The sequence below is a fragment of the Ictidomys tridecemlineatus genome, chromosome 2 (assembly GCF_052094955.1).
Source record: "Ictidomys tridecemlineatus isolate mIctTri1 chromosome 2, mIctTri1.hap1, whole genome shotgun sequence".
NCBI lineage: Eukaryota > Metazoa > Chordata > Mammalia > Rodentia > Sciuridae > Ictidomys > Ictidomys tridecemlineatus.
The window spans coordinates 71860536-71879404 of record NC_135478.1 but is presented as its reverse complement, the minus strand read 5'-3'; the positions used below and the strand labels follow the sequence as shown (position 1 = coordinate 71879404).

The following is an 18869-nucleotide window of genomic DNA, read 5'->3' as shown; positions in this document are numbered from 1 at the left end:
TAGAGATCAGAATACCGTGGTCTCTCTTTGTCTTCTGTGGTAACCCAGGTTCCAAAGGAAGGCTATGAATCCAAGAATGCCCCCTCAGGAGGGCTTGTCCCACCAAGCCATAATCCCAGGATCCTGCTGTTACCAGAACAACTTAATGAGTTTGACTAACCAGCCTACATGAGAAAATGCAACATGACAAGATTAAGGACTGCAAGAAAACCTGTAGAAGGAGAAGGACCAAATCTTTGTATGCCGTATCAGCCCTAAAAAAGCAGAATATGGACATGTACTCTCTATTCCTGGGCTTTGAGAACCTATGAAGCTCTGCCACCAGCACTTGGCAATTCCACCATACAACAACAAAAGTCACAGGGCATTGTAGGGGAAGTGGCTCACATTACTGAAAACACTGAAGGCACAATCTCCAGAAAACAAAACCCACTTGGAGATAAACCAAGATAGTAACTACTTTCTAGAGATCCTGAAAGCTTTCCATAGTACCTACGTGAATAGACTGGCCAGGGCCCAACCTCACCTTAGCTCTATCTGCCACTGACTCTCAGTGTGTATTTGAATGGGTTGGGAGACAATTAATAATCAGGTTGTGTGCTACAGAGGTGACTGTGCCCATGGCTGGCCATGAGTCCATGCTAGAACAGGGCCTCCACCAAAAGCAGGGGGGTGTGGAATTAGCAGAAGAGCTACACATCCTACACAGAAGCTCAGTGCAGGGTACTGAGCATACACAGTTGGCATTCTGCTTCTGGCAGCTGATGAATGCTAGCAAAGCGACAGAGTATACATTCCCTTGAACTAGCAGCCCATCAAAAAGTCAGCACACTAGCTGCATATGTTGCCCGTTCCATGGCTGCTAGTTTTCCAAACATGGGATGAAAAGGTAACTTCTCCCTTTCATACTAGTTAGGCCAGAGGTGCAGAGTTTTCCATGAAGTGGGTTCCAAGGTCAAAAAGCAGCAAGGGCAGTGGCTTCCATTGGCAGGGTAGTTACCATGTGCCACTACTGCTGACTCTGAACACACTCTCAACTCCTTTGTACAGCAGACCAAGACGAAGAATTCCCCAGGAGGCCTGAGAACACATTTAAGACATACAGCAGTGGTAGTGAAGATGACTTTCAACCTCACACAGGCTGGTCAGCCTTTTCTAGCTACAACCGTGAAGTCTATGTTGCATTTCACACAAGGCCCCGTTTGAGCAGGCAGGTGATATGGGCACCCTGGGCCCAGGTCACTTAGAGGAAGGTTGTAAGTAGCTGTAGCCAAATGTCTCTATTGGTACATGTCTCAGGCAGGGTCCCAGGACTTGAGCAATGCAGTGGGAACCAAGAAGGGCTATTACTTCCTCCCCAGAGTGAAATGATGTCTGACACAAAGGATATACCACATCCTGAAGTACCTGACACACAAGTTCTGTGCAACTGGCCACCAAGCTCAATAGGTTCACAGGTAAGCACTGCAAGAACACAGCTGACGGTTTCCTGAGAGCAGCAAGATACACTAAGAGTGCCAGCTGTGGGCTAGCATCCAGCAAAAGCCTCACTACATCAACCAATATGTTCTGATTTTTTCCTAAAGCTAAACCCCTCTGAATCAAGACTAGCATGTGGACCCAGGAAGGATCCAGGATTCAACTAGATGTCTCCTAACATTATCACCAGCATGAAGGTGAGGCACATGTATCAGAGACAAGTCCTAGGGACCCTGGATGTCTAATCCCTAGACACTAGGCAAGGTTAGAAAAAACATCCTATATGCCACCATTCCACTCACTGGTACCTGATATGCAGAGAATGGGATTGTGCCAGTCAGCAACAAGGAATTGGTGCACACTTCTGCCCACGTAGTGAACAAATCCCTGAAGGCAGAGCAAAGACAAGGATGCCCTCTCCTATACTGCTACTGTGGCACACGCCTGGTGCATGGATTCTAGAGCCAGGTGCCCAATACTGTTTCCATCCTCTTCCTAGTTTTTAGAGAGCTAGCAGTCAGTTCTATACAGGAAGCTCAAATGGAAGATGAAATGTGGATGAAACTGTGGTGCTCTCCTCTCTAATGTACCTTTTCAGTCTGGTAGAAAGACAGGAAGATGAAGGATGTTTATTCTAGGCAGTTGGTTGGGTCCCAGTAATGACCAAGCAGAGGTGGCTACCCTGAGGATCTTGAAGTTATCTCATAGAGGGGAAAGGAGAGAGGATTCCTCATGCTTTACCAACTAGGCGAATAAGCCAACCAGGACCCTTGTACAGCTTTGTGTGCTAGTGATTAAAGAAGCTCCTAACTCCCAAAGTCCCTCACCTGGACTCCAGGAGCCACCATCTGGGTAGTCTGAGCTGTCTGCACAGCTGCCTGCTGCTGTACCTGGGGCTGTACCTGGGGCTGCACTTGCGGCTGCACCTGCGGTTGCTGGACCACCATCGGAGCTCGCACCTTGAGGAAGGAAGGGAGAATGTATTTTGGAGCAACTTTGGGCAGAGAGCAGAGTACCACTATCTCTATGGCAGCTTTTGAGAACTGAACCTTTAAGAATTAAGGATGGAACTTTCTTGACTTCATGGGCTACGATGTCACCTTACTAGCCATCGCTGATCCTATAAGGTCATCAGAAAAATCCCATACCAGCCAAGTTCTGAGTTGGTGGAGCTGAGCCCCATATCTCCCATATCTGGCGAGCAGCAGTGCAGCCTTCCCACTGGGACCCTCCATACACCTGTTAAAGCATGACTGCAAGCAAAGCCATGTCTGGAGGTGAGCAGTGTCCAGCCTGCTTATTCTCTGGCCAAACATGCTGATGGTCCATGAGATCCCTAAACAGAACCCATACTCCTTGAAGGAAACCAGGTCTGGCCAGCCAGTACCAGGCTCAGCTAGAAAAACAAGTATGGGCAACAGGCAGAGAGGAAAAGTAGGCAACTGAGGGACCTCCACAGGAATGAGGTAGGCCTTGGTCAGACACAGACAGGTAGCACCTCCCTAGATGTCTCCAAGCCGCAAGACCCAATTCCAAAAGGGGACACACCCTACCACACAAAGGTTCAGGTCCTAGTAGGGATGCCAGGATTGGGGGGTGTCTCTCATGTGACAGGTGAGTGACTGTTCCTCAAAACCCTCCCAGTCTGCCTCTGTGGGACCTCCTCTTCACCCTGATACTCAGTTCAGGTGAGGCCCCTGGCCCCATGCCACTTAATGAATCACAAAAGAGAAAAGGCCACAAACACCAAGGGAGCCGAGAAGATGTCCAAAATATGGTCCCCATCATGGCCACCTCTGTCTTGGTAGTGATAATCTGTCCTCTATGTCATGGACTGTATTTACATTGTATAGAGATGTACAATGAGACTGAAAATAATTATATTTTATGAATATTCTTCTCAAAAATATGGTAATGACAAGGCTAAAAGATCTTGGCTCAGGGCTGGGAGTGTGGACCAATGGCAGAACATGTGCTTGGCATGCCCTATTTTCCAATCCCAGTATACATGTGAGTGTATGCACACATACATGCATACAAACCTTAGCTCAGAACATAACTTCAAACACATGGACACCTGATGGATCCTGTGGGACATTCTCCCACATGGTGAGGTTACTTGTCAACCTAATCATCCACTACCTTGAAGTTCCCAGTCACCACTGAAATTGTCTTGGAAGATGGGACACCCCCATGGAGCATGTAAAAGTAGCTCTCAGTACACACATTCCTTCAATTTATACTAGAGTCAAATGTGAGGGCCAGCATGAGGACAAGCTACCCAAGTCCTAGCATGTAAAGGACATATTATCTATAGCTAAGGAACTTGACACCAATGCTGACAGAGCCACTAGCCATATGACACCATAAGGGGTGCATGTGCTCTACCATGGGCTTGGCTTGGATACTTACAAATTTCAGCTGCTGTTGAGGGTACAACATCTGTCCAGGGAGGGCTTGAGCCTGAGACACCAAAGGCTGGTTCTGTGACTGTGGCGTGAGTTGTGATGGTTGATTCTGTGCAACTGAGGGCTGCTGAGCCTGTGGCGGTGGCTGGTGGTGCTGTGCATGATGCATCTGTGGCAGCTGCTGAGGCAGGGCCTGGGAGGGGGGAGGCTGTGGTTGCTGCATTGGTGGCTGCTGTATTGGTGGCTGGGCCTGCAAAGCCTGCTGCTGTTGCTGCTGCTGTTGCTGTTGTAATTGCAGCTGTGCCATTCTCTGTAGCTGCTGCTGCTGCTGCTGTATCTAGAGACAGAACAAGCAGCACTTGGTTACTATCCATTAGTTTCTGTAGGGCCAGTTCTTCCCTGTGCCACCTTTGACCAGTTGACCTCTTACTTGGGGAGGCGAACATGTCCCATAAAAGGGCTCTGGGCACCCAAGGTCAAATGCCAGCAGTCTTTCAGATACTTACAATACGACGAGTGTGTGCCTGTGCCATGGTCAGACCCAGACAGGTAGCACCTCCCTAGATGTGGACACTGGAAGAAGGTCCACCCTGGGATGGCCCAAGAGAAATAACTAGGTTTAAGAAAGAGTAATAAAGAATAGATGTAGTCCCACAGGTGGCCTATAAGATTGGGCAACTGATATCTGCAGCCTTTCCAATGATGCTGTTTTGTCCCTATAGTGATCAGCAATACACAAGCCTCCGCATGAGGATAGTCAATATCTGCTTTTCAGGATGGGGCAGACGAGTCACTGTCAGCTCTGAGAGAAGAGTCTTCTAGATTGAGAGTAGGCAGCAGGTTTAGAGGCACCCCTGGAGCTTCTCTCCCTTAGCCAACACCTGCCATGAGGACAGATGCTGAAACATCTAAATTTTAACAACTGCAAACCATGGGAGAACAAAGCAGCTTCTGATCAACAGGGTGTTTAATATGAAATTTCCACTCCCCTATAGAACACCATCTCTAGGAGGAACAGATATTATGCTCAGACACCAAGACACAGACAAAAGAGGAAGTGCCTATGTCCTCAAAAGAAAGTGTCCAGGCCAAGCCCATTGGCACATATCTGTAATACCAGCAACTTGGGAGGCTGAGGCAGGAGGATCCCAAGTTTGAGGTCAACCTGAGCAATTTAGTGAGACCTTGTCTCAAAACAAAAATAAAAAAAGGGCTGGGCATGTAACTCAATGGTAGAGTGAGGGCTGGGGATGTGGCTCAAACGGTAGCGCACTAGCCTGCGCCTGGCATGCATGCATGCGGCCCGGGTTCGATCCTCAGCACCACATACAAACAAAGATGTTGTGTCTGCCAATAACTAAAAAATAAATATTAAAATATTCTCTCTCTCTCTCTCTCTCTTTAAAAAAAAAAAATGGTAGAGTGCCCTGGGTTACATTCCTAGTACCACCAAAAAAAAAAAAAAAAAAAAAAAAGAAAGAAAGGGACAAGAAATATGTCCACAGCATGATTCAAACATCCCCCAAGTCTCCCTTCTCATGCCAATTAAATCTTTTGCAACGCTCTTACAGTTCCCACAGCACATAGTAGGCCTGCAGCAAGATACCTGGAACCTGACTGAGAGGCCTCTTCCTATAATCACAGTACTTTCCTACTAAGCTAGAGATTATTTCTCTTGCCTAATCAACACATTTCTGGTCCATGAAGCAGAGCAGGTAGCAAGGTTATCAAGAGGACCTTTGCTGTCTCTGGGTTCCTGCACCTAGCACTGTGGCTGCCACCTGTCCCAGGCTCAAGGACTAAAAAAAGGAATTACAATGTGAGAATAGGGGAACACTGTACCTGTTGCTGGTTTTGATGGTGCAACTTAATCAGGTGCTGCTGCTGTTGCTGCTGCTGCTGGAGCTGTTGCTGTTGCTGTACCACTGCCTGGAACTGTTGCTGCATGGCACTCTGCTGCGCTTGGAATTGCTGTTGCTGTTGCTGCTGCTGTAGAGCAGCCTGCTGCTGTTGGAATTGCTGTTGTTGCTGCTGTTGCTGCTGCTGCTGCAGTGCCACCTGCTGGAGCTGGAGCTGAGCTGAAGAGGAGACCCAGATTTAGGCCCAAGTCAACCCAATGGCTGCCCCAGGCTGCATGGTAAGGGAAGCAGTAGCAAGCCAAGGCTCCACTGACACAGCTGCTCTGCAGACAGGAAGGGAATTTGGGTAGAGCTTCCTGCCCAGACTGCTGCTGGAACCTGAACACTCCTGATCAGACAGGAAGTGGAATTTGTGTCAATTTACTATCATGAATTACTCTATAACAATCAAAGAGAAAAGGGCCAATGCCCAGTGACATAGTCCTGTAATCCCAGCTATATAGGAGGCTAAGGCAGAAGGATCAAGTTCAAGGCCAGTTGGGGATACACAACAAGACCCTGTCTCAAAATAAAAAACAAAAGGGCTGGGGTTGTAGTAGCTCAATGGTAGAGCACTCACCTAGCATGTGTGAGGCACTGGGTTGGTCCTCAGCACCACATAAAAAAGAATAAAATAGGGCTGGGATTGTGGCTCAGTGGCAGAGTCTTAGGATTGTACGTGTTAGGCACCACATAATACATAAATAAAATAAAGGTATTGTGCCCATCTACAACTAAAAAATCTATATTAAAAAAAAAATATATATATATATAAAAGGGACTGGGAAGCTGGGCATAGCGGTGCATGCCTGTAATCCTAGTGGCTTGGGAGGCTGAGGCAGGAGGATTGTGAGTTCAAAGGGTTTAGTGAGGCGCTAAGCAATTCAGTGAGACCTTGTCTCTAAATAAAATACAAAATAGGGCTGGGAATGGGTTGAGTGTCCTTGAGTTCAATCCCTGGTAACAAAAACCAAGAAGTTGGGGGGCTGTAGATGTAGCTCAGTGGTAGAATGGATTCCTAGTACCATGGAAGAAGAAACAAGGGCCAACTAAGTCTGAGGATCAAACCCAGTACTTCATACATGCAAGGCAAGTGCTCTACTACTGAGGCACAACCCCAGATCCAACTAAGTCTTTTGGATGGACAAAAGGCAGTCTCTGATCATCAGCATTAGCAATGCTAATCTTCTATCTTTGTGGATTTGCCTATTGTGGACATTTCAAATGAATGGCATCAAACAAGCTGGGTGCAGTACCGCACAACTGTAATCCCATCAAATTGGGCTGAAGCAGAAGGATCACAAGTTCAAAGCCAGCCTCAGCAACTTGGTGAGGCTCTGAGCAACTTAGTGAGACTCTGTCTCCCACCCACCCCACAAAAAAAATGGTGTGCGGGGGCGGTTTGGACATGTGGTTCAGTGATTAAGTTCAATCCCTGGTACCAAAGGAAAAAAAAAATACCAAAAGAAGTTGTAGATTATTATCTGCTTTACTGATATTTTATTGCCAAATAACATTCCATTATATGGATTTACCATATTTTGTTCAACAGTCATCAGCTGATGGACATATGGCTTGTTTCCATTTTGGGGCTACTGTTAACAATACTGATATAACAGTCACAAGATTTTCCACAGCAAGGTTTCTTTTGAGGTGATAAAAATGTTCTAAAATTGATTGTGGTGATGTCTGTGTAACTGTGACTGTAACAAAAAACCACTGACTGGTGCATTTTTTAAAAAAATATTTTAAAGTTGTTGATGGACCTTTATTTATTTGTATGTGGTGCTGAGAATTGAACCCACTGCCTCATGCATGCCAGGCAAGCATGCTACCACTGAGCCACAACTCCAGCCCCAACTGGTGCATTTTTAATGGACGAATTATATACTAATAAGAATCGATCAAGCTGTTAAAAAAAAAAAAGTGAAGGAATGGACTGAGAAATCTTTTGTATGCTTGGACCAGTTTCGCCAATGATAACATTTTGTAAAATTGTAACATCACAATCAGAATGTGTGCTAAAGGGGCTGGGAATGTGGCTCAAGTGGTAGGGCGCTCGCCTGCGCCTGGCATGCATGCATGCGGCCTGGGTTCGATTCTCAGCACCACATACAAAGATGTTGTATCTGCCGAAAACTAAAAAAAAAAAAAAAAAAAAAATATGTGTGCTAAATTTTGTGGGCATTGTACTAAATTCTATACAAATTTTATCACCTGTCCCCATTCAGCCACCTCCAGAGTAAGACACTAAACAATTCCAATATCCTATAGATCCCTCAGTTGTCACCTCCCTTCAAACAACTCTGCTCCTCAAGATCCAACAACTACTAAGGCGCCCTCTTTTTCCAAAATTTTGTCACTTCAAAATTATATAAAATAGTTTTAAAATGTTACATACTAAGAAAATGACACAGTATGAACTCTTTCGGGTTGGCCTTTTTTTTTTTTTTTCTTCCACATAATTCTCTGAAGATCATCCACTTTCTAGTGATACCAATAGCTCCTCCTGCCAAGTATTATTCCATGGTATGAATATTGACTACTCAGGGCATCTGAGATGACTGCAGATTCAGTATATTACAAATAAAACTATAAGCCAGGTACAGTGGTACACAATCTGTAATCCCAGAACTTGAAAGACTGAGACAGTGGGATTGCAAGTTTGAGGCCAGCTTAAGCATCTCAGCAAGACCTATCTCAAAATAAAGAGGGGCTGGTGAATGGAGCTCAGTGTTGGAGTATCCCTGGGTTCAAATCCTAGTGCTACAAAACAAACAAAACAAACTATAAGCACTTGTGCTGAGTCTTTCTGTTTTTGTTTTTATGAGTACCGGGGATTGAACTCAGGGGCACTTGACCACTGAACCACATCCCCAGCCTATTTCATATTTTATTTACAGTCTCACTGAGTTGCTTAGTGCCTGGCTTCTGCTGAGGCTGGCTTTGAACTTGTGATCCTTCTGCCTCAGTTCCTGAGCTGCTGGGAATGCAGGTATGAGCCACCACTTCCAGCTTCTGCATGAGTTTTTATGGGAAGTTTCCATTTCTATGCAATAAATACCCAGGAATGTTATGGCTGAAGTACATGTTTCCTTTTTAAAGAAGCTGTACTGAATTTTACCATCTGCAATATATGAGTGTTTCAGTTTCACCATCATCAGCACTTGATATTGTCATATGATTTATTTTAGCCATTCCTGGTAGGTGTAACAAGTATTATATTTACGTTTTAGATACAGACTTGTAACTCTGTTTAGAATTCAGAAAACATGAGAATGACAATAATCCTTTAAATTTTTGAGGCTTGCTTTATGGTTAATTTTTGTAAACATATTTGTTCCATGCTGTGCTTAGCTTAAGTTGCTCATTACATTGTTCGTAGCTTCTCTGAACATTTCAATTTTTGTCTGCTTAACTAACAATAACAAAAGAAGTAACTGAGGTACTTGTCCAATAAATCTGTTCATCTTCTATTTTTGTATCTTTTTGTTACACTGTGTTTCCTGAAGGATAACACAGTTGTACTATTTCCTTACAGTTCTACTCAATTTCAGGTTTTTCGTCTTTTAGCAGGAAAAACTTAGATCATTCACATTTACTATTATTACTTACATTTTTTAAAAATTATTTTTTTAAGTTGTTGATAGACCTTTATTTTATTCATTTAACTGCGGTGCTGAAAATCGAGCCCAGTGCCTCATACATGCCAGGCAAATGAGCTACCGCAGAGCCACAACCCCAGCCCTGATATACTCACATTTTTAAACATATTTCTATTTGCCTCTTCTCATCTTTTCCTTTTCAGGAACTGAACCCAAGGGTGCTTAACCAATGAGCCACATTCCCTAATCCCCAAAACCCCCTTTTTTTGAGACAGGGTCTGGCTAAGTTCCTTAGGGCCTTGCTAGGTTTTCAGGTTGGCCTTGAATTTACAATCCTCTTGCTTCAGCTTCCTGAGTTGCTGGGATTACAGGAGTGCACCACTGCAACGGCTTTTTTATTTTAGACTGTATTTTCTTTGAATGACTGGCTTGGACTTTGTGTGCTGTTTAGATTGTTTGTCATTTTTTTCCATTATTCCATTTTTTCTATTGTTTAAAAATTTACAAATTATTTCTTTTCTTTTAGCAATTATTTTTCAATTTTATAATGTCTATATAATTTAAAAGTATAGAGTTTTCTGGGTGTGGTGGTACAGTACATTCCTGTAATCATCTGAGCAATTCAAGAGGCTGAGGCAGGAGGATAACAAATTTGGGGCCAGGAGGATTACAAGTTTGGGAGGCTGAGACAAGAGAATCTCAAGTTGAGGCTAGCCTCAGCAATTTAGTGGAGCCCCAAGCAACTTAGATTCTGTCTCAAAATTAAAAATAAGAAGGGCTGGGATTTAGCTCAGTGATACAGTGCCCCGGGCTAAATCCCCAGTAACTAAGCCAGTCTTTAAGCAACTTAGCTAGACGGGGTCTCCAAAAGTGGGGTGGTGGTGGAGTGAGGATGTGGCTAAGCGCCCCGGTACCATTAAAAAAAAAAAAAAAAAGAAAGAGAGCTTACCAATACTTTAACCTCTTTCCCCAATTTACTACTTTTTATATTTTGGGGTACTAGAGATTGAACCCAGGGGCATGTAACCACCGAGCCACACATCCACCCCTTTTTAAATTAGGCTTGGATTGCAGCAAGGCTGTGTAGAAATTAGCTTTGAGCATTATTGACATTTTGGCCCAGATAATTAAATTTTATTTTGTGGGGTACCATTCTATGTAAGACGCTTTAGCAGTATCTCTGGTCTCTACCCACTATGTGCCAGTGGCACCCCTATAGTTGTGACATCCAAAATGATCTCCAGGCATTGTTAGATGTCTCTGTGGTACACAACTGCCCCAGATGAGAATCAGTGGCTTAGATTTACACACATTTACTACCCCTCATGTTTATTATCTCTTTTCCCACTGTTCCCTTATATCTCAAAAAGATGGCTTGAGGGGGAAGAGGAAATGGTGAGCAAATAAAAGACTATACCTTTTAAAAAGCCTTTTGGTGAAGGTCCTAGATGTTGTTAATCTAAAAATATCTCGTCTCCCCTCGCCTTTTATGAGATTTGCGGGCACACAATGGTTGACAGCTCTGTTTCCAATGCCTTAACATTTTACCACCTTTTATACTACTGCTGGAGTTCACTTAGTGTTCCTTTAACCAGAACTAGCTGTTTCTAAGATACTCTCCTGGCTTTGATGTTTGTATTTTTGCAACAACAGGTTAAGACACAGGTGACCTAGTTAGTTCACTTGGTCCAGCTGGCTTTTTGTTACCTCTTCATGAACTATTTTCTTCTGTTCTCTCCATTTTGTGCTCTAGAACTTTGATTAGAATCTGGTTATATTTTTGCTCTTTTTAAAATTTTTTAGTTGCAGTTAGATGCAATACCTTCACTTTATTTATTTCTTCATGTGGTGCTGAGGAATGAACTCATCAGGTCCTTGAACGTGCTAGGTGGTGCTCTGCCACTGAGCCACAACCTCAGCCTAGATATTTCTGCTCTTATCTTCCACATTTTTTAAAATATATTTTTATTTGAACACAATATCTTTATTTATTTTATGTGGTGCCGGGGATCGAACACAGTGCCTCATGCATGCTAGGCAAGCGCTCAATCACTGAGCCACAACTTCAGCCCCAATCTTCCACATTTCTTGCCCTTGCTTTTGTATTTTCCTCATCCTCTTCTCTGTGCTTCATTCTAGGTAATTTCTTCAGATCTAGCTTCTAGTTTACAAATTCTTTCTTCAGTTCCATTGAATCTGCTGTTCACTTATCCATACATTCTTCTTTCAATGTTGTATTTCTCATTTCTACAAGTTCCACTGGGTCCTTTTCAGATCTCCTTTGTCACTCCTGATGGGAAAATGCCCTATCTTTTATTTCTTTTCTTTTCCTCAGTACTAGGGATTTATCCCAGGGCAGTGTACCACTGAGCTACATCCCCAGCCCTTCTTCTTCTTCTTTTTTTTTTTTTTTTACTATTGAGCATAAATGCATCAAAGGTCCCATTCAAAACCAGAGTCCATTAATAAACTTGAAGAACTCCAAATAAATAAATGATTGGTACACAAAGTTTGGGGTGCCTTTTTTTTTTTTTTTAACACAGCAATAGCTAACTGATGGCCTTTGTAGTGCTATTAGGGATTTTTTTAAAATTTGTTTTAATTAGTTACACATGACAGTACAATGATCTTGACATATCATACATTTGAATCAGATGGGATACAATTTCTCATTTTTCTGAATGTACAGGTTGCAGAATCACATTGGTCATGCAGTCATGTATATACCCACAGCAATAATAATGTGTATTTTATTCTGCTGTCCCCAGCCCTTATTTTAAATTTTGAGACAGAATCTAAGTTGCATAGGGCTCTACTAAATTGCTGAGACTGGCCTCAACTTGAGATTCTTTTGTCTCAGCCTCCCAAATTGATGGAATTATAGACTTTCGCTACCATGTCCACATTATTTCTTTATTCATGTGGAGTGGACAGTACATATGTAACAATTTTCTGGTGTGGATCCTGAGAGCTTATACATCTGTTTATTATCTTTGTTCTCCCTTATGGTGTCTCTGCTTCCTCTCCTACCTGGTCATTTTTGATTATGTGCTCACTACATTACCTTAATCTGTGCAATTCTCACAGGCTTAAATTGGAGGTGTTTTCCTGCAATCTAAGATGACTCTAGGGCAGCTGGGGGGTTCCACAGGCTCCAGAACAAATCCTAGCTGGAGAGAGGAATTCTAGACTTGCTTTCCCCATCTAGCAGTGAGCGACATTTAGCCTTCCAAAGTATAGCCTAATCAGGATCTAGGTATTCAGGAGAAGGGGTCTTCAATACCCAGTCTGTCACATAGCCAGAAGTAGAAGTTATTTTTGTTTTGTTATTTGAAGTGTTGGGAAATGAACCCAGGGGGCTCTACCACTGAGCCACATCCCCAGCCCTTTTTAATATTTTATTTAGAGATAGTGTCTCACTGAGTTGCTTAGAGCCTTGCTGGCTTTGAACTCATAATCTTCCTGCCTCAGTCTTCTGAGCCACTGGGATTACAGGCATGTGCCACTATGTCCAGCTAGAAATTATTATTATTTTTTTAATTTTTTAGTTTTAAGTGGACATACAATCTCTTTTTTTTTTAATGTGGTGCTGAGAATCGAATCCAGTGCCTCACATGCTACCATGTGGCTACCACTTGAGCCACATCCCCAGCCGTAGAAATTATTTTTAAAGTCCCTTTCACATGGTACAAAACTTGCTACAGAGCAAAAACACAGAGTGGGGGGAAAAAGTCCTTCTTTCAACCCTATACTGCAGCCCCTACCTATATGAACAGTTAGCAGTCTCAGCATTTTCTTGTTAACCTTGGTCACCTGGAGACAATGACAGTGTCCCCTGTCCTACCTTTTGGGAGTCCCTGAAAAATCCACACTTTGACTTTACTGGGTAAAGACAGTAATCATGCAGTGATGTATGCAGAAGCCATCAGGAAGGGATATCAAATGTTCATTGGGCAACACTCCTATTTCAGGTAGGCCAAGGAGGTAAGAAGTCTAGAGCAGGGAGGGACAGAAACAGTAACAGGACGGCAGAAGAAGACACATCAACTTTCAATTAGTGCCACCCAGTAGACCAGGCCCCGTGAAAGCTGAAAACAGGATGTGGGCCAAGGTTAGAATAGGGAGGGTGTGGGCAGGATCCTAGAGCTTCACCACTGAATTTCTGACAAATAACTGGTTCAAGACAAAGACTAGGATTATAAGGCAAACCATGTAAGCACTCCAAACTCATATATTTAAAAACCATTTCCTATTATAAAACAGAAATCTAAAAAGGAATCCAAACAGTACACAGATCATACTGTAAAAGGTGCTGGAACTTCTGTATATCCTTGCCTAAACTCACCCCATTTGTATATGAGGTGAATGAAATCAGGAGATTGTGCTGAAGAGCTGAGATCGTCTAAGGATGAGATTGGAATGTACCAAGAGTTAGATGGCAAGAAATCAGTAAGAAGGAGAGAATGAAGATAAGAGAGGGAATGACAAGGAAGGTAGGACGGAGGATGCTTGCAGCATCTGAGAAGGAAACCCGACACAGGTAGGGGCATGTGAGTGATGAGAAGTTTCCATTCCAGTTCTTGGCCCAAGTGCAATTCCAGTTCTTGGCTATAGCTGCCTCGCTGGCAAAGCAGGGAGAGCTGCTCTGCACTCCTCAAAGGGTTACTGTGAGATACATGGCAAAAATATACCCAAACACTAAAACCTATATACAGATGTCCACAGCATATTTATTTTTAATAGCTCAAAACTGGAACTACCCAGATGTCCTTTAAAGTTTAATAATTATGAAACATCCATTCCATGGCACTCTACACAGCAACTAAAGGAATGAACTATAGGTACAGCTTGGATTTTAAGGGCATCATGAGGAATACAAGAGCTAATCTCAAAAAGTCATGTATCATATAAGTCTGTTTCTACAACTGAAAAGTGATAGTGTAGAGAGGAAAGGAAGATAGGTAGTTGTCACGGATTAGAGGGAAGGTGCAATTTTTTTTCTTTTTCTTAGCAATATAGCGAACTGAACCTGGGGCCTTGAAAATATAAGGCAAACTTCATCAATGAGTTACATCCCTAGTCCTCTTTGAAACAGGGTTTTGCTAGGTTGCCCAGGCTGGCCTGGAACATCTGATTCTCCTGCCTCAGCCTTCTGAGCACTTGGATTATAAGTCTGAGCTATCATGCCCTGTGTGAGAGGATATAATTTCTCAGATATGATATAGGAGTTTGTTTGTTGGTGATGATGGAATAGTTCTGTATACTGTGTACAGTGATGGCTGCTTGATTACACATGTGAAGAAATCTCACAGAGCTATATATACTCTTATATGCACATCCAGGAATGCATATAAAAACTGGTGAAGTCTAGCAGCACAATTCACAATAGCTAGAATGTGGAACCAACCTAGATGCCCTTCAATAGATGAATGGATCAAAAATATGTGGCATTTATACACAATGGAATATTACTCAGAACTAAAAAATAACAAGATCATGGCATTTGCAGGCAAATGGATGGCATTAGAGTATTATGCTAAGTGAAGTTAGCCAATCCCTAAAAAACAAATGCCGAATGTCTTCTCTGATATAAGGGGGATGACTCAAAATGGGATAGGGAGGAAGAGCATGAGAAGAAGACTACCACTTAATAGGGAAGAAAGGTGGGAGGGAAAAAGAGGGAGAAGGGGAGTTGCACAGAAGATGGAAGGAGAACCTCATTGTTATACAGAATACATATATAATGTTATATGAGAAAAAGAAAAAAAAGTGTGTCACATTAGATTGGATAGAGAGAAAAGATGGGAGAAGAGGGGAGGAGTAGGGAGGATAGGAAGGGCAGCAGAATAGAATAGACATTGATTGATGTATGTACATTCCATGTATGTATTTATTATATGTCAAAATACATTCTGCTGTCACGTATGACTAAAAAAAAATAAAAATTAAAAAAAAGAATTGTAATGCATTCTGCTCTTATATATAAATAAAAAAATAATAAAATTTTAAAAATGAACTGGAAAACAAAAAAATAAAAAAAAAACCTGGTGAAGTCTGAATGAAAATCTCAACTTGTACTATTTCTAGCCCTGTGCTATTTCTCACTTTGGATAATATACTAATTAAGATATTATCACTGGGCTGGGGTAGAGTACTTGTCTGGCATGTGTGAGGCACTGGGTTCGAGTCTCAGCACCACATATAAACAAATAAATAAAGATCCAAAAATAACTAATAAAAATTTTAAAAACATTATCACTGGAGACACTGAGTGAAGGACACATGAGAACTCTCTGTGCTAGTCTATAATTTCCTGTGACTGATAAACTATTTCAAAAATAAAAAGTTACATAAAGGGCGGGGGGGAATACTAAAGCACTTTCCAGTGGACACAGTGCATTATAAGTACTGAATCAAAGTCTACGGGAATCAGGAGGACACCAAAAAGGATCCTGGAAAGCAGAAGGAAAAGGTGCTTTGTCCTCTGATTCCCCACCCCAAAGCAGCTGCATACAAGAACCAGGGGCATATCCCACAGAGTGATGCAAAGAGGACAAAGCACCCTCTTCAAGGAAGGGGAGCCCAGTGAAGATGTGGCTGTGAGCCACCAGCCAGGACTGACTGAGGTACAAGAGCAGCACTAGAAAAGACAGCCCTTGTCAGACTGGGGTGGTGGGGTGCTGACATGGCACTGCTCCATAGCTGAGAACCCCCTGAAACATACGTTTCTATTTCAATGACAAAACAACTCTTTGGATGTTGTCCCAGGCCCTCCTCAACCTCCTACAAGTATCCTTCCTCCTGTCCAGGGTTAGGAGAAGGACCTAGTATCACTTAACCCTTCTGGTAGCTCAAAAAGGGTTTGGAGTTTTTCTCTCCATACCCAATATAGACAAAAGGACCAAGTTGTTTGTGACTTCTCTTTTTCTTAATATCATCATAAGCAAAGGAGTAAAATGCAGTGTTATCTGCAAAGAAAGTTGCAAATTCTCTAGGAAGTATGGTACTCACTCTGAGGAGGTGCTGTAGACACCACAGCCATTCCATGAGGGGCCATCCCTGAGGTCCCAGGTGGCGGCTGCCCTGAGAGTGCCATTGACTGCCCCATGGCACCAAGGCTACTCATCCCACCCAGGGACTGTCCTGGGCCCCGAGGAGGCATGCTGATTCCGGCTGCTCCTGTACCAGGTCCTCCAGTCAGGCTCTGCAGGGCATTCATAGGGTCTATGGGAACACAAGGCAGTAGCAACTCAGGAAAGTGCCCCTGAATTGGGCAGGCTCAAGGGGCACAGACCTCCTCCCATCTATATATATGCTTTAGCCCCACAAAGCCTCAAATGGTGAAAGCCAGGGTCCTGGAGCCTCCCAAATGCTGAGAACTCTGGGTGTATCAGTCACTACTGCTGGAATGAGAGACCCTTGAAAGGAGGAAGCATGCTCCTCACTCCTATGCCAGGGTCCCAGGGTCCACTCTGGGGGCTGGGATTGTGGCTTAGTGGTAGAGCGCTTGCCTAGTATGGGAGGGGCCTGGGTTTGATCCTCAGAACCACATAAAAATAAAGGTATTGTGTTGTGTCCATCTACACCTAAAAAAAAAAGAAAAAAAAAAAAAAGGGACCACTCTGATGCCTGCAGCTAATGTGAAAACAGGCTGAGGCCTTGAGGGCAGATGACAACCAGGAGGGACTTCCAGAGACAACAAAATCTGAGGACTTACTTCTTAGCAGGTGGGAATAGGATGGCTAGATCAGAAAAGTAGAAGGGGCTAGATAGACACTCCCCAGCGAGGGTACAAGTATGCCGACACATCAGTGCCCAACCTCTGCTGCCAAGTCTCTGCAGGACACTGCCCCAGGCCAGTCCCGCGGCAAGAACAGCACACCAGAGCAGACTAAGAGGTGTAGGAGGGCTCCACGGAGAGCTGAGGGGAAGAGCTCTCAGAGCAGCACAGCTCAGTGAGCAATGCCACAATCAAAGACAAGAAGGCTGACCCATCATTACAACAGTGTGGACTCATGGCAAAAGGTTACTGCAGACAGGTATGACCTGCCTGGATCACCCTGCCACAGAAGTGGGTGGTGCCTAAAGACTCCACACATCAAAGCCAGAGTCCAGGCCACATGTTCTTGATCCCAACTGGCTCCATTGTCTGAGAATCACTGTCCTGGTTGAGACAGGGCCCAGAGAGGTAGGGTACCTGGCAATTTTAGCTCTGCTGTCTAGAGTGATTCAACCCATATACTTTCTGACAGGTTAGAGATCAGCTGGCCAGCATGGATTTGCTCAATCCCTTCACTGGCAGCTCAGTCAGCAGAGACCACAGCTCAACTGCCAAAATTCCCCTTATGTGATAAAACCCTGAAATTAAAATAGAAACATTTCTGAACTTGTAAAGAAATCTTATATAACTTAAGGGAAATGAATTTACAGCTATTATCTAAAACATACTTCTACAGATTATAGTTTTCTCTTAGGGAGCTCAGTATTTTTAGACAGTAAGAACTTTGTGAGTTTTTATAATCTTTTTGGTGGATGAACCTGGACAGAGAGGCATCATCTGATTTCAGTTTGCAAGAAAATGAAAAGTGAAGGAGAGGTTGAGTCATGACTACTCAGCCTCCACTCTGCTAGAGATCTTTTGAACATTCTCCTCAGAAAATGCACACAAAGCATGCACCATCTTATTCCTGTCACCCCAAATCTTAGGTTGGGAAAGACTTTATTTTAAAAGAAAAAACTCTTACCACTGACAGAAGCTTGAGATTTCTTGTTTTCTATATATAAAAAAAAAAACACAAGCAGAAAAACAAAGTAAACAAACTTATATAAACACATATTTTCAGGGATAAGTCAGCTTTGTAGGCATTTGACCAGAGGTTATTTGCTAAAACTGAACTGACCCTGCCTAGAAACGAGGCAAACAGATCTCAGAGAGACAACCCCAAGAAGCCACTGGTTTTGGCAACCGCAGGAGGAGGTGTCAGTTCCTGACAGACTGGACACGCAAGAGGTCTGGGGGCAAAGGGCACCACTTGGAGGTTCACCTGTGGCCTTTGGGAAATGTCCAAGTCTCAGGTACCTTGGGCCTACTCTGCTTTTCCTTCCTTCTCAGGCCCTGAGGCACAAACTGTAAGAGGACACCAAGAAACCATGAAAGATCTAGCCAGAATAGTCCTGAGAATTCATAATACCTCCATTTTCAGATCACTCTGATGAAGAAGATCTCCATTTCCTAGGTGAAGGAACTGAGGCTGCCCAAGACTGACTGATCTAGCTAGCCCCAGCACATGGGGGAGAATTTCTCTGATACCTGGTAGCCCTAAGCTTCCTCCTCAGCCTTTCCATATGAGTCCAGAACACCCATATAGCCATATGTCACTAGGTCAAGGTTCTGATGAGCACAGCATAGGGTAGGAATGTTCATTTCAGGACATTCAGTTGCCTATTCCTCAGACTTTTAGTTCCTTCTCTTCTACTTT

General features: G+C 43.4%; 1 protein-coding gene across 16 annotated transcripts in view; it reads right to left on the bottom strand.

The window, feature by feature from the left end:
• Med15 (mediator complex subunit 15) overlaps positions 1 to 18869 on the bottom strand; it is a 72265-nt gene that overhangs the window by 17181 nt on the left and 36215 nt on the right. For 8 of the 16 annotated variants that reach the window (XM_078038794.1, XM_005334509.5, XM_005334511.5 and 5 more), the window contains 5 exons: positions 18135 to 18164; positions 16402 to 16614; positions 5730 to 5965; positions 3892 to 4224; positions 2307 to 2438 (listed from right to left, as the gene is read on the bottom strand). In XM_078038794.1, coding sequence (XP_077894920.1) covers positions 2307 to 2438; positions 3892 to 4224; positions 5730 to 5965; positions 16402 to 16614; positions 18135 to 18164 — 944 coding nt within the window. The remainder of the gene's footprint in view (positions 1 to 2306; positions 2439 to 3891; positions 4225 to 5729; positions 5966 to 16401; positions 16615 to 18134; positions 18165 to 18869) is intronic. The other 8 variants (XM_078038785.1, XM_078038788.1, XM_078038792.1 and 5 more) reach the window with 6 other exon arrangements.